Consider the following 12,382-nt stretch of genomic DNA (forward strand, 5'->3'; position numbering starts at 1 on the left):
ACAAGCTACCAGAACCACTCAGATTATAACATTACAAGCTTACGGTTGAGAATCGTTTTAAACACTGGTAATTCGTACGTATTTTATGAGGTAGCTAACACTAACAGACTTCTTTTGGGATTTTTGGGAGGAGATTAGAGCTTTAGCTTTAATTTCTACATTTCCATGATGAATTGTTCTGTGTCTACGAGAGTGTGGGCAGGATTCTGTTATCGTGTCCTTTACTTCCTGCTCTGTACCGTGCAGTTTCCAGTCTAGATCTCTATTGCGTAGATTTGGGGCTGAGTGTCAGCGCCATGTTCGGACCTCCGGAGGCTTCAATTGCCTGAAGAGAATGAAGTTGTGTCGTCCATATTTTTTTTACGGTCTCACTAGTACAAATTTCATATGACTAGTTGGTCAATTCGTACAAATTACCTACCCCTAAGCACACTCTTAAAACCAACCCATCACTGCAGTATAGACAAATCATACCAATTTATACAAGTGAGGAACAAATTAACCACCTCGTAAAAATACGTGCAAATTGGGCGTGAGTTAGAGTTGCAACCTTGAGATGTACTTGCTCAATTGATTTGAAATAATTTTTAACCAAAAAAAGTTACGGACATATACGACAATAGGAAATTTAAAATGTTGTTTAAAGCAGGGAACAATTTAAAGCCAATGTGACGTGGCATTTGCAATCTGGTTTAGTATCACAGTCTTACATACTTCCTAGTGAAAATAAGACATTTTCAAGTCAATTTTGACTTAAAAAGTATAAAATTAACATTTAATAATCACAATGCAGTACAATCCAATGAAAATCTTTGTTAGCACTTTTATTTAAGTATCACAATTAACTAAGAACATACATACATACCTTTTTATTTTGTCTGTTAATTCTATATTAAAGTAACAGCAATCGACCAAACGAAACGTATCATATATAATTTTTTTTTGTTAAGAAAAATAAACATCTGAATAGCCATTTACACAATTAAAGATATGTCAGACATAACGGGTTAAAACAAGGGTGTAATGAATGTGAATACACAACTAAATGTTACATAAATCCCTTACAATCTAAAGTAAGAATGCCACACAAAAAGAAAGGCTGGTATTGCTGTGGTGCAGCTGACGCTTCTCAGTGCTATGCAATGTTTCATGATGCAACTTCTAATTATCATATCTTCAGATTTATCATACACATTAATAATGTCTACAAAATATGGGTAGATCATTTGTTTGGGTCACTCTCATAATGACTTCATTTTTTAAGGTTTACATTAATTCAAGTACTGACAACATCTATAGTGCATTAGGAGACACATTAATGCACCTTTTTGGCACCTAAATCAACCCAATTATTTAACACGTGCATCATTTTTAAGTCATGGTTACTTTGCACATACATAAAATGCACATTTTCAAATGTTATCGACTTAAAGCAGTTATTTCATACATGGTTATGGCTCAACTTTTCAATTATGACACCCCATACACATACAAAACAGTTCCATCCGCTCTTATTTCTCACACCACTTTATAGGCTGGTTTTCCAGTCACATACTCATAAAACAAGCAAATGTCCAAAGACTTCTGAAGTCGTATGATTAAAAAAAAAAACAGAGGAATAATCTGTTGTGGACCATAAAACGTTCACGATGCCGCTTATAATTTGTTGAATGGTACCACAGTCAAGTTAATAGGAGGTACAATGTTACTTTCAGAAAAAACTTTGTTCAAAAATCCAAGAGGCTTCACAATACAAACAACAAACAAAGGCCCATTCACAGATGTTGCAACAAATAAGGAAACAACAGAGCAATAGGAACATTCAGATCCTTCCATCCTGAGTTATGGTGCATAACGGGGAGTAATTTCTTTCTTTTATTGAGTTTCTCACCGTGCTTGCATGAGATATGCGAGCAGAATGTCTTCAAAGCTGTAGGACATCCGGTCAAGGCTGTGAGGTGTTGCTGCTGAACAATTGCATATTATTACAGAGCCTCTTAGAAGAGCTTGTGGAATGTTTTTAGTGAAGCATTTATTGACGAAGCCATTGTGGCCCACTGTCTGAAGGCTTCCTGAAACGTCATGAAAAGTGAAGCAGAGAACTTTATCTTCCTCACTAATTTGATGTGAAGACGGGCGCTTGCTGGGCGCGTCCTTGCAGAGTCCCAGATTCAGTCTGCAGGTGGAAGAAGGCCGTACGTACTCCCAGAAGTATTAAGACTTGAAAACATGCACAGCCCTGATCACGTATTGTCTGCATATAGGGCATTCGTTCATGCGCTTCCCGCATTTAGTGCAGGTGACCATGTGGCCGCACTCCAGCAGCACACAGTCAATTACGGCGTCCATGCAGATGCGACACAGGTTGTCGTCATTTGATAACTGGGCCCTGCAACCATCTGCAGTGAGAGAGAGGAAAAACAGATGAACCATTACAATATGTGCCAATCAATCTGGAAGAACAAGATCTTGGGCCCTATTTTAACGATCTGAGCAGATTGCGCAGGTGCACTTAGAGCATTGTTCAAATTGCCACTTTTGCCATTTTAACGACAGAAAAAAACGGTCTGCACGCCAGGCTCATGGTCCAAAAGGATTGTCCCTAGTCTCTTAAATGAGTCATAGGTGTGTTGTGTAGGCATAAAGTACAATAAACCAAATCAGTCTCATCTCCCATTACCTTTAAAAGCCAGTTGCGCTTGCTCCAATGGCGGATTCGCTATTTACATGGCGGAATTTGCGACCCTGCACGCTTCTCCAGAGAGGAATCCTTTTATTTTTAATATTTAAACATGTTCGTGTACTGCTACGCTTCCCTGTGTGTGTAATAAGCAGAGTGTACGTGGATTGTGCACCCGCCTTATTAGTAACACACCCTTTAAATAAAATAAAAAAATACTTTGCTATTGATCTTTAGACCAGGTTTTTGTTGGTCAATGGCACAGTCGTTTTCAATTGCCTCAAAATAGCAACGCGCCAACAATGTGCCTGAACACCTTGTTTTCAGACCAGCACGCCCATGGGCGAACAGATGGCCGTGAGTGGTATTAAACCAACATGAACTGGACATGAAAATGATAACCGCGCTGAACTGAAAGTAGCATATTTTCCATCTTGCCTGGCGTTGCATTGCATCGTGGGTTCAATGGGTTCATGTCATATCTGAAGAACCAAATCACACCCAGAGATGGCAAAACCACAAGTAAGATACCTCCAAATAGTGATGGACCGAAACTGAATGGAGATAAAAAATAATTGGCTGAGAAAGAAAGAAAGAAAGAAAGAACTTTAATGACTTTAAAACTTTAATGACAACAGGTTTTACCATCGTTTTTTTCAATGTAAAGACCTCTTTTACTGTTGCATCTTTTTCACACCTTTTGCAGCGTGACAGATGTGATGATCAAGTTAAAGGAAGTAAGGGGCCGTTCACACAGAAGGCATTTTGCCATTCTACTATGCTACTTTTCCATTGTTTTTCATGTAAACGCACTAGAGTAGACAAAAGGCTTTAGCCGTTGCGCTCAAGTCTTTTGTAGCATCTCGCGCATGAGACAGCATTCTAAAACCACAGCCTTCAAGTTAAAATAAGTTTTAAAAGGCATATCTAGAACTTGCACTTTGATTCATTCCACTGACCTGCGTATCCTTTTTTAACATCAACGTGTATTAACTGCACCATGAACAGCACGCCCAGTTCAATTACAAAATTAGCCAAATTCAATTACAGAAGTGTTATTTTTGGTTTTGGGTGTTTCGGTGAAAACATTCATTTCAGTGCATCACTACATCCCAATTCTTGCATTGTGCAGTTTTATATAAACTCTAGTCATACAACAAAATAATACTTGATGAAGGGCATGGATGAAATGGGATGATTGGGGTAAACCATCACAGAAGATCTTTTTGAAACAGGCATTTATGATGACCCCAAACCCTACCAATAAAATAATGATTGCATTATTAATCATGTATGGCAGTGTAAACAATGGCACTTTACATTTTTCTTTTGAGAATACATGCTATCTGGCAGTGGCCATGCAGGGAGGGGGTTGAAGTGCAATGACATCACAAACTGCAGAGCACTGGTGGGTGTGACCACCAATAGCAAGCCTTACCTCCGATTCCATTATTGAGGATTGGAGGGGGATAAGGTACCACTTAAGTGGGAGGAGCAAAGCACAGTTTTAGACTTGGCTGCGAGTTATTATTAGTTAAACATTCTATTTACTGTCCTTAAAGGTCCCGTTCTTCACGTGTTTTCGAAGCTGTGATTATGTTTACAGTGTGCAAAAAACAGTATTTTTCACACAATTGACTTATCTGTACAGTGCTATTTCCTCTGTCCTAAAAACGGCCTGATGATTTTCTTGTTCTATGAAGTCCCTCCTTCAGAAACACGTAACGAGTTCTGATTGGGCCAGCGCTTCCCGTGTTGTGATTGGACAGCAGCTTAGCGCACTTTGCCCGGAAAGGTCCCGCCTCTTACCATAACGGGGAGATGCAAGCGCTGAATGCGCGCTCTTCTCCACGAGGGAGAGCAACAAGACCACGCCCCCTATTTTGCGTGTTCTTGTGGGTGGAGGGTTAGTCAACAAACGGTTCTAGTGACGTCATTCATGAAGGAAGTGCAGGGGCATAGTCCAAACCGGCCGTTCGCTGTAGGCTTTGAAAGGGAACTTCTGTTAAATAAAATATCTCGCTTGGCATTGAACTTTGAGCTTTATAATTTTACAGGTATTATTTATGCTCTAACAGCAACATTACACACTAACTAAAGTTTGAAAGATGGAATCGCGAAGAACAGGACCTTTAATGATATCAACTCAGACCTACAACTAAAAAAGACTTTGCACTTTTTTAATGTATTTTTAAGTCAGACTCTGAAGTCAAATGTCCTACCTGCAGTGATGGGTTTGCTCACATTTTCCACTGGGGAAAAAAAAAAAAGATTTTTAAAGATTTAATACAACTACTTTTATAGACACTATTTTCTCAATTCTCTCACAACTGGAAAGTTTAATTTTAGACTCTGTGTGTTGCTTTATATATGGAGCGGTGTTAGTGGAGTTCTGCATTTAGCACTCACTAGATTTGCGATTGCCCTCGTTCTCCTGGTAAAGCCTCCTGACGCGCTCCACTAGCTCCCACTTCTCACAGCAGCCGGAGAAGCTCACAAAGTTCCTCGCAAGGATCTCCTTCAGCTGCCGGACGGTCAACTGCTCCACGTCATCGAGGGAAGCCAGATCTGACAGAGAAGCTCTTGCCCGCCGCCGCGTCTGAGGACTAACCTGATGGTAACAAGACTTTCTAGTCGTGACATAATCTCTGCACTTTAACCCTCACATTGTCTGTGGGGTCCGTTCAGTCCCCATTTGATGTTTGCCTTTTGTTGTTCCCTTTATCTCACCGGCATGATTTTTTTGCAACTTTTGTACAATTATCGAACTAAACACAACACAATTGACTTGATTCGGCTGCTCTGAAGGCATTTTGTAAAAAACAAAAACACACTGCTAAAATACAAAAATAAAACCCAATTCAAAATATGAATACATATAAATGTAATGCATTTTACTAACAAATTTTTCTAGGATTGACATTTTTACATTTTTATTGTGTGTTAGTCAGATGTGTGGAGATGATATTCTTCTGACCAGCCCAAGAAAGTATGTTTTACAGTTCTTGACCATGTTAGTTCTTTCAACAACCAATTAACTCACCTCTGGCGTGTGTTCAGCCTGGTCAAGGTTAAGGAGTGAGACTGAAGTGGAGTCCTCAATATCCTATCAGCAAAGAATGTTTAAACAGAAAGAATATAATTAGCCATCCATGCTAAGAACCGCTTTAGGATTCACCACCGACTGCCACAAGTAAACAAGAAAGCCAAGTATCTTTCAGTTATAACATAATTCAACCCTCTTGTTAATAGCAGTTTATATGAAATGAGGTGCACTTACATCCAATGTAAAACTTTGCAAACCAGTTCTGTCACAGGCCTTTTTTGAACAGTCATTTTAAGCACAGCACTTACAAGTACTACACAATTTTCCAGCAATTTTCACTCATTTTGCTTTTGAATTAATACTAAGACATTATCAATAATAATAATTAAAGATAATTTTGTCCACACCCCAACTCAAGCTCAGTGCTTGAGTATTGCCAGGCCACTAGTGCTGCCAAATACTTTCTGTAGAACTTCAAATTGTAATTTCTGTACATTAAGTCTATTTATTAACAAGGCATTTGTCAGTAATGCATTGCAGGTGTGCTCCTAAAATTTCTGCTTCTCCTTTATTTTTAGTAAGGGGCTACAGTGCTCCTAGTAAAAAAAAGTTAGTCTGAAGCCCTGGTATGCTATAATGATCACATGACGTAATTTAAATAACAAAGGGAAAAAGTATTATTTTGCAGTTTTAATAACATTTTTGTATAATGTTTTACTAACAAATTAAATCAAATGTAATAATAAAAAATAAAAATAAAAAAACACAAAATTGCATTTTGTGTTACAATATGCAGCACAATATGCTATGGTTGTTACTGCTCATTTTGGCAAATGTATTAGGATATTTCTTGCAAACAAAAAATTATACTGGAATGCGTGTAAATACGTTATTTCACATAGCCATGTTCACAGATTAGAATCATCTGAACACACCTGATTGGTGGATTCTGAGCTGCTGCTCCTACTTATTGGTTCTCCTTGAGTTGGAGAGAGAGCTGAGAGAGGGGAAGTGGGCTCTTCAACTGAAGGGGGTGGGCTATACAGGGGGCGTGACTGCAGAGAAGGCGTGTCTGGATCATCCTCACTTTCTGCACCTTGATGGCAAAGCACCAAATCCACAAGGTCCTCTTTCTCCCTAAGAAATGAATTCAAAGCATTCAAACACCTCAAAAACACTTATGATATTGTCATAATATACCCTATTATTAATAATGCTCAAATACCATTGCCTGTGCGAAAGTACCTGCAGGTATCAGTGTTAATGTTGCGTAATGTAAGGTACTGCCGCAAGTCCTTAACGCGCAAACGCATGAGCAGTGGGCGCTGGAATGAAGTGCCCTTCAGCAGCTGACAAGTTGTGCATCTGCGCAGGTTTTCATGAAGTACTGAGCACAGCGAACAAAAACTCTTCTTACAGTCACAACAGATGTGCTACGGTGAAGAAAAAGAGGGAATTTGAGCTTACTCAATAGGACAACAGGCAAAGCTGCAATACAATTATAATCTCTCATTGTGTTTGCGAATAGAAAGAGTATACATGAACATTGTGGATTATTGGCTAACCCTCCTATACAGTGGGGCAAAAAAGTATTTAGTCAGCCACCAACTGTGCAAGTTCTCCAACTTAAAAAGATGAGAGAGGCCTGTTATTTTCATCATAGGTGCACTTCAACTATGAGAAACAGAATGAGGGGGGAAAAAAATATTGTCTGATTTTTAAAGAATTTATTTGCAAATTATGGTGGAAAATAAGTATTTGGTCACCTACAAACAAAAGCAAGATTTCTGGCTCTCACAGACCTATAACTTATTTAAGAGGCTCCTCTGTCCTCCACTCATTACCTGTATTAATGGCACCTGTTTGAACTTGTTATCAGTATAAAAGACACCAGTCCACAACCTCAAACAGTCAGACCCACTATGGCCAAGACCAAAGAACTGTCAAAGGACACCAGAAACAAAATTGTAGACCTGCACCAGGCTGGGAAGAATTAATCTGCAATAGGCATTCAGTTTGGTGTGAAGAAATCAACCGTGGAAGCAATTATTAGAAAATGGAAGACATACAAGACCATTGATAATCTCCCTTGATCTGGGGCTCCACGCAAGATCACCCCATGGGGTCAAAATGATCACAAGAACGGTGAGCAAAAATCCAAGAACCACGTGGGGGACCTAACACACTATGCCAACAGGGACTCAAATCCTGCAGTATCCCCCGCTTAAGCCAGTACATGTCCATGCCTGTCTGAAGTTTGCTAGAGAGCATTTGGATGATCTAGAAGAGGAATAGGAGGATGTAATAGGGTCAGATGAAACCAAAATAGAACTTGTTGGTAAAAACTCAACTTGTCGTGTTTGGAGGAGAAAGAATGCTTAGTTCCACCATACCTACTGTGAAGCATGGGGGTGGAAACATCATGCTTTGGGGCTGTTTTTCTGCAAAGGGACCAGGAAGACTGATCCTTGTAAAGGAAACAATTAATGGGGCCATGTATCATGAGGGTCTTTCAGCATGAAGCATTTCAAGGTCCTGGAATGGCCTATCCAGTATCCAGATCTTAACCCCATATAAAATCTTTGGAGAGAGTTGAAAATCCCTGTTGCCCAGCGACTGCCCCAAAACATCACTGCTCTAGATGAGAGCTGCATGGAGGAATGGGCCAAACTACCAGCAACAGTGTGTAAAAACCTTGTGGCGACTTAAAGAAACCGTTTGACCTCTGTCACTGCAAACAAAGGGTATATAACAAAGTATTGAGAATAATTTTTATTATTGACCAAATATGTATTTTCTACCATAATTTGCAAATAAAATTCTTTAAAAATCAGACAATGTGATTTTTTGGATTTCCTAATTCTGTCTCTCATAGTTGAAGTGCACCTATGATGAAAATTACAGTCCTCTCTCATCTTTTTGAAGTGGGAGAACTTGCACAATATGTGGCTGATCAAATACTTTTTTGCCCCACTGTATATTTGAATAATGTTGGAAGGTACTTACTACACTGGTAAAACAGAAGTGCGCATAAATGTACTGAATGTGCAATTGTAGTACATTTCAAATCTTAAAAGTATATTGGGAAAAAAAATCTTGTACTTCCAGATAAATAAATAAAAAAAAAAAAATGTGTATATTATATATATATATATATATATATATATATATATATATATATATATATATATATATATTATATATATATACATATATATATATATATATATATACATATATATATATATATATATATATATATATATATATATATATATATATATAATATATATATATATATTTTTTTTTTTTTATCTGCACTTTGTAATAGGTAAAAAAAAAATGTTTTACTTAAAAGTACATTTGATGTACACTTACTTTGATAATATTTATTTTAAATGTTTGTCAGTACATTCAGCAGTATACTTTAACCATATTTTAAAGTCTTTAAAGTAATTATGAAATAAATTACATACAAACATATAATCATGTCATACTTGATTGCATTTAATATAAAATTAATATATAATAAATTTTTATTTAATTGCAAATAACTTGCAATTAATTGTCTGAAAACATTACATTTAGTTTGCACTTCAGCATGCTATATGGAAATAATATACTTTAATAAGAAGTAATTTTTTCAAAAGTACCCTGCTAAGCTGTACTTCTTTTCCACAAGGGTAAAGGCCCATGGAATCCAAATGAGAGATTTGTGCATTTTAGTCTAAATATATTAGAATTGAGGTAATCTATATGTCACAGAACCTCTAAAATTAACTACATTTTTTTGCAGATTTTCAATAAATATTTTCTAATTTTCAATATTTTCCAAGAAGACAAAGATGTACAATCTTTGACTTCTGGGCAAATGTGCAAAACATATTGGTGACTCATCTTGCATGCAAGTAAATATTACATTTTTTGTCTAATCAAAAGCTATATAGAATCAAAATGTCCACTAGCTTAATATCACTAACTAGCTATATATGCCAGGCTGTGATTTACTGTAAATTTAGTTTTAAATGTACAAGCCGTCAACGTGGTCCCAACTCCCAACTTACAAGTTCAGTAGGAAACACATCAACTTCCAAAAAAAGAAAAAGATAAAGAGATTGTATGGCAATGGCAGGTGTATGCCGATCTACCCACCCTTCTCCTAAAGACAGAAAAGGCTTGTCTACAGGACTGACACACCAGGCTCGTGTTGGCAGAGTTGGTAGGTGGGTATGTGGAGTATCCCGCAGTGGGAGCGAAACGAAATGGCCCCGCACCTGCCCCGAAACCTGGCTGCTGCCCTCTCACGGCCCCAGTACCCATCACTTCATTCAGCAGACCACAGCATGATGCCCACATAGACGAGGCCCCCGCCTGCACGAAAAACAATCACAAAAGACAATTACAGTTTTTGTTTATTAAGACTGTATATTAAGTGCTGTCAATCGATTAAAAAAATAAAATAATCGAACATGTTTCGGGTGTGTGCTGAATTGAAATAAGTTCTCTTTTGCATCTTATCATCTGGAATGGTTTAAAAGCACTTGAATGAATGACTAGCTGATCATAAGATTGGCCAACATGCAGACTGATCGCTCCCTTTCTCACTTCGTGAAGCTGGTGAGTTATAGCCTGACGTGGTCAAACTCAATTCTTGTCAGTATATGATTCTGATTCTGCTCCATTGGGCTGTAATTATGGGGCGTGTTTCAACCGAACCAGGAAAGACCCTCAATTGGATAGACCTACAACCAATCAGAGCAACAGAGTTACGCATAACGTTAGTTGTCAAATGTCAACAGAACGCAACTGCACTGTGTTGCCAAGTCTGCGGTTTTCCCGTGGGTTGTTTTCCACATCCGCGGTTTGAAGCGACCTCAGTTATGTGATATATAGACCCAGGAATGTGAATTTTAGCAGGCAACCTTGCCAAAATAACACACATTTTACCCTCCAAACGCCATTTTTTTCCAGAGAATTTTCTCCCCGAAAAGCTATTGGGCTAGTAGTCGGCGGGTTTTGTTGTTAAAACTTGGCAACCCTGTCTGCACGCACGCTGGAATTAATAACGTTAGAAGAAGAAGATGAATGTAAACGATCTTTGCCAATGTTAGAAAAGAATTTAAGGATACACAGAGTACTTACCAAACAAGATCATCATTTCTGAGAGAAATAATGAAGGTAAGTGCATATATGAACAAGTTCTCAGTTTAGGATTAGAACAAATTCTACCCAAAGCGCCTTTGATGACGTGGATGATTACGTTACTGTTTATCATCTGTCCATCATCGTCTAAAGCCCGTCCTGATCATTTCATTGGTCCAAACAGTTTCTTTTCAGGAATAATTACTCCTCTACGGATCAAGTCCAGACCGAACTGCCGGAGCTCAAATGTTGTGGGCGGGGCAGAGTTCAGCTGGCATCCAGGCTAGGTGAGGTAAACCAGTTTGAACCTACATTTCAATGCTGTGCAAAGCATGCTGGGTTAATAGCATTTATAAAAGTGACGAGGCCCAGGGGGTATTCCAGAAAGCAGGTTATGTGACATACCTGGGTATGTTTAATAGTAAGTAAGCAGATAACCTCAACCTTCAGTTCCAAAACAGAGGTAACATTCAGGGTATGTAAATAGCAATATCAACCCACTCTCTGAAGATAACCTGCTCCGGAGCATATGCATGTATTTCCGCACATTCTTTGGGACATTCAGAATGTCCTGCCCTGAAATAGTTCCCATTAACTGGTATCAATCTCATTAAAGACGGATGGGAATAGGTCTAAGCCATAACAAGGGATTAGTGTGCTTTAAATGACTTATGCCTGTAGCTAGTGCACCCAGTGACACTCAACAGAGTAACCATGGTGTTTTCATTTCAACTCCCAATTGACATTGTGTGGTCGGTCGTGTTGCTGGGTCTCGCCTCCCAACAAATGAAAACATCAGAGCAGAAGAGTTAAAAACAAAAACATTACTGATCACTGCATCTAACTGAATACTGATACACTGCTAGATGTGGACTGATTTGCATTTATTTAAGACATGAAAGATGTTATCAATGCACAAAATCACATAGTACAAATTATGTGACATGCTAAACTGGCAATCAGCTGTTACTTATCGAGCTGATAGCAAAGAGATAGCAGATTATTATGCTAGCATGATACACAGCCAACAGAGAAACAAGTTCACAAACTAAATAGAATCATAAGAAATCGCTGTACCTTCATAGCAGCTCCAAGACACCGCGGGAAGTCACCCAGCTGTATGTAAAGGCAGCCTGGCCATTGCGATGCTCATAAACGGCTAACTCTTCATTTTCAGCCACTGTCTACACCTACACCCGCACCAGGATCTCTATGTAACAGTAGAGAAGCGTTCTCAGCCAATTACAGCGGTGGATATCCTGTGACGCAATACCGACCAGCCAATCTTCTCGTACCTCCAGTAGTGTAGCGGAAGTTTCTAATATGCTGTGTTTATTACACTTCATGTAGTCATTTTTAAAAATATTTTTTATCATGATGGCTTAACCCCAGACTAACTTACTTCCCCACCTAGAGGCTTATTATTTGTCGTACAGCATTATTATATGATCTGAACAAGCGTTGAACTCATAGGTTGAACTTGTCAGCATACAGAGTAGGCCTATTACAACATA

General features: G+C 38.5%; 1 protein-coding gene across 2 annotated transcripts; it reads right to left on the minus strand.

Annotated features, from left to right (window-relative positions):
• Positions 1-803: 803 nt before the first annotated feature.
• On the minus strand, positions 804-12,102 carry rnf34a (ring finger protein 34a). Of its 2 annotated transcripts, XM_067413349.1 has the most exons (9): positions 11,946-12,102; positions 9,879-10,097; positions 6,972-7,159; positions 6,662-6,863; positions 5,724-5,786; positions 5,090-5,291; positions 4,903-4,932; positions 4,119-4,160; positions 804-2,399 (listed from the first exon to the last, which is right to left on the minus strand). In XM_067413349.1, exons 1-9 carry the CDS (start codon positions 11,949-11,951, stop codon positions 2,215-2,217), a joined length of 1,137 nt encoding a protein of 378 aa, XP_067269450.1. In that variant the 5' UTR covers positions 11,952-12,102; the 3' UTR covers positions 804-2,214. The 2 variants fall into 2 exon arrangements, with proteins under 2 accessions (XP_067269450.1, XP_067269451.1); XM_067413350.1 differs by lacking the exon at positions 4,119-4,160.
• Positions 12,103-12,382: the final 280 nt, after the last annotated feature.

Source organism: Pseudorasbora parva, chromosome 13 (assembly GCF_024679245.1).
Source record: "Pseudorasbora parva isolate DD20220531a chromosome 13, ASM2467924v1, whole genome shotgun sequence".
NCBI classification, from domain to species: Eukaryota; Metazoa; Chordata; class Actinopteri; order Cypriniformes; family Gobionidae; genus Pseudorasbora; species Pseudorasbora parva.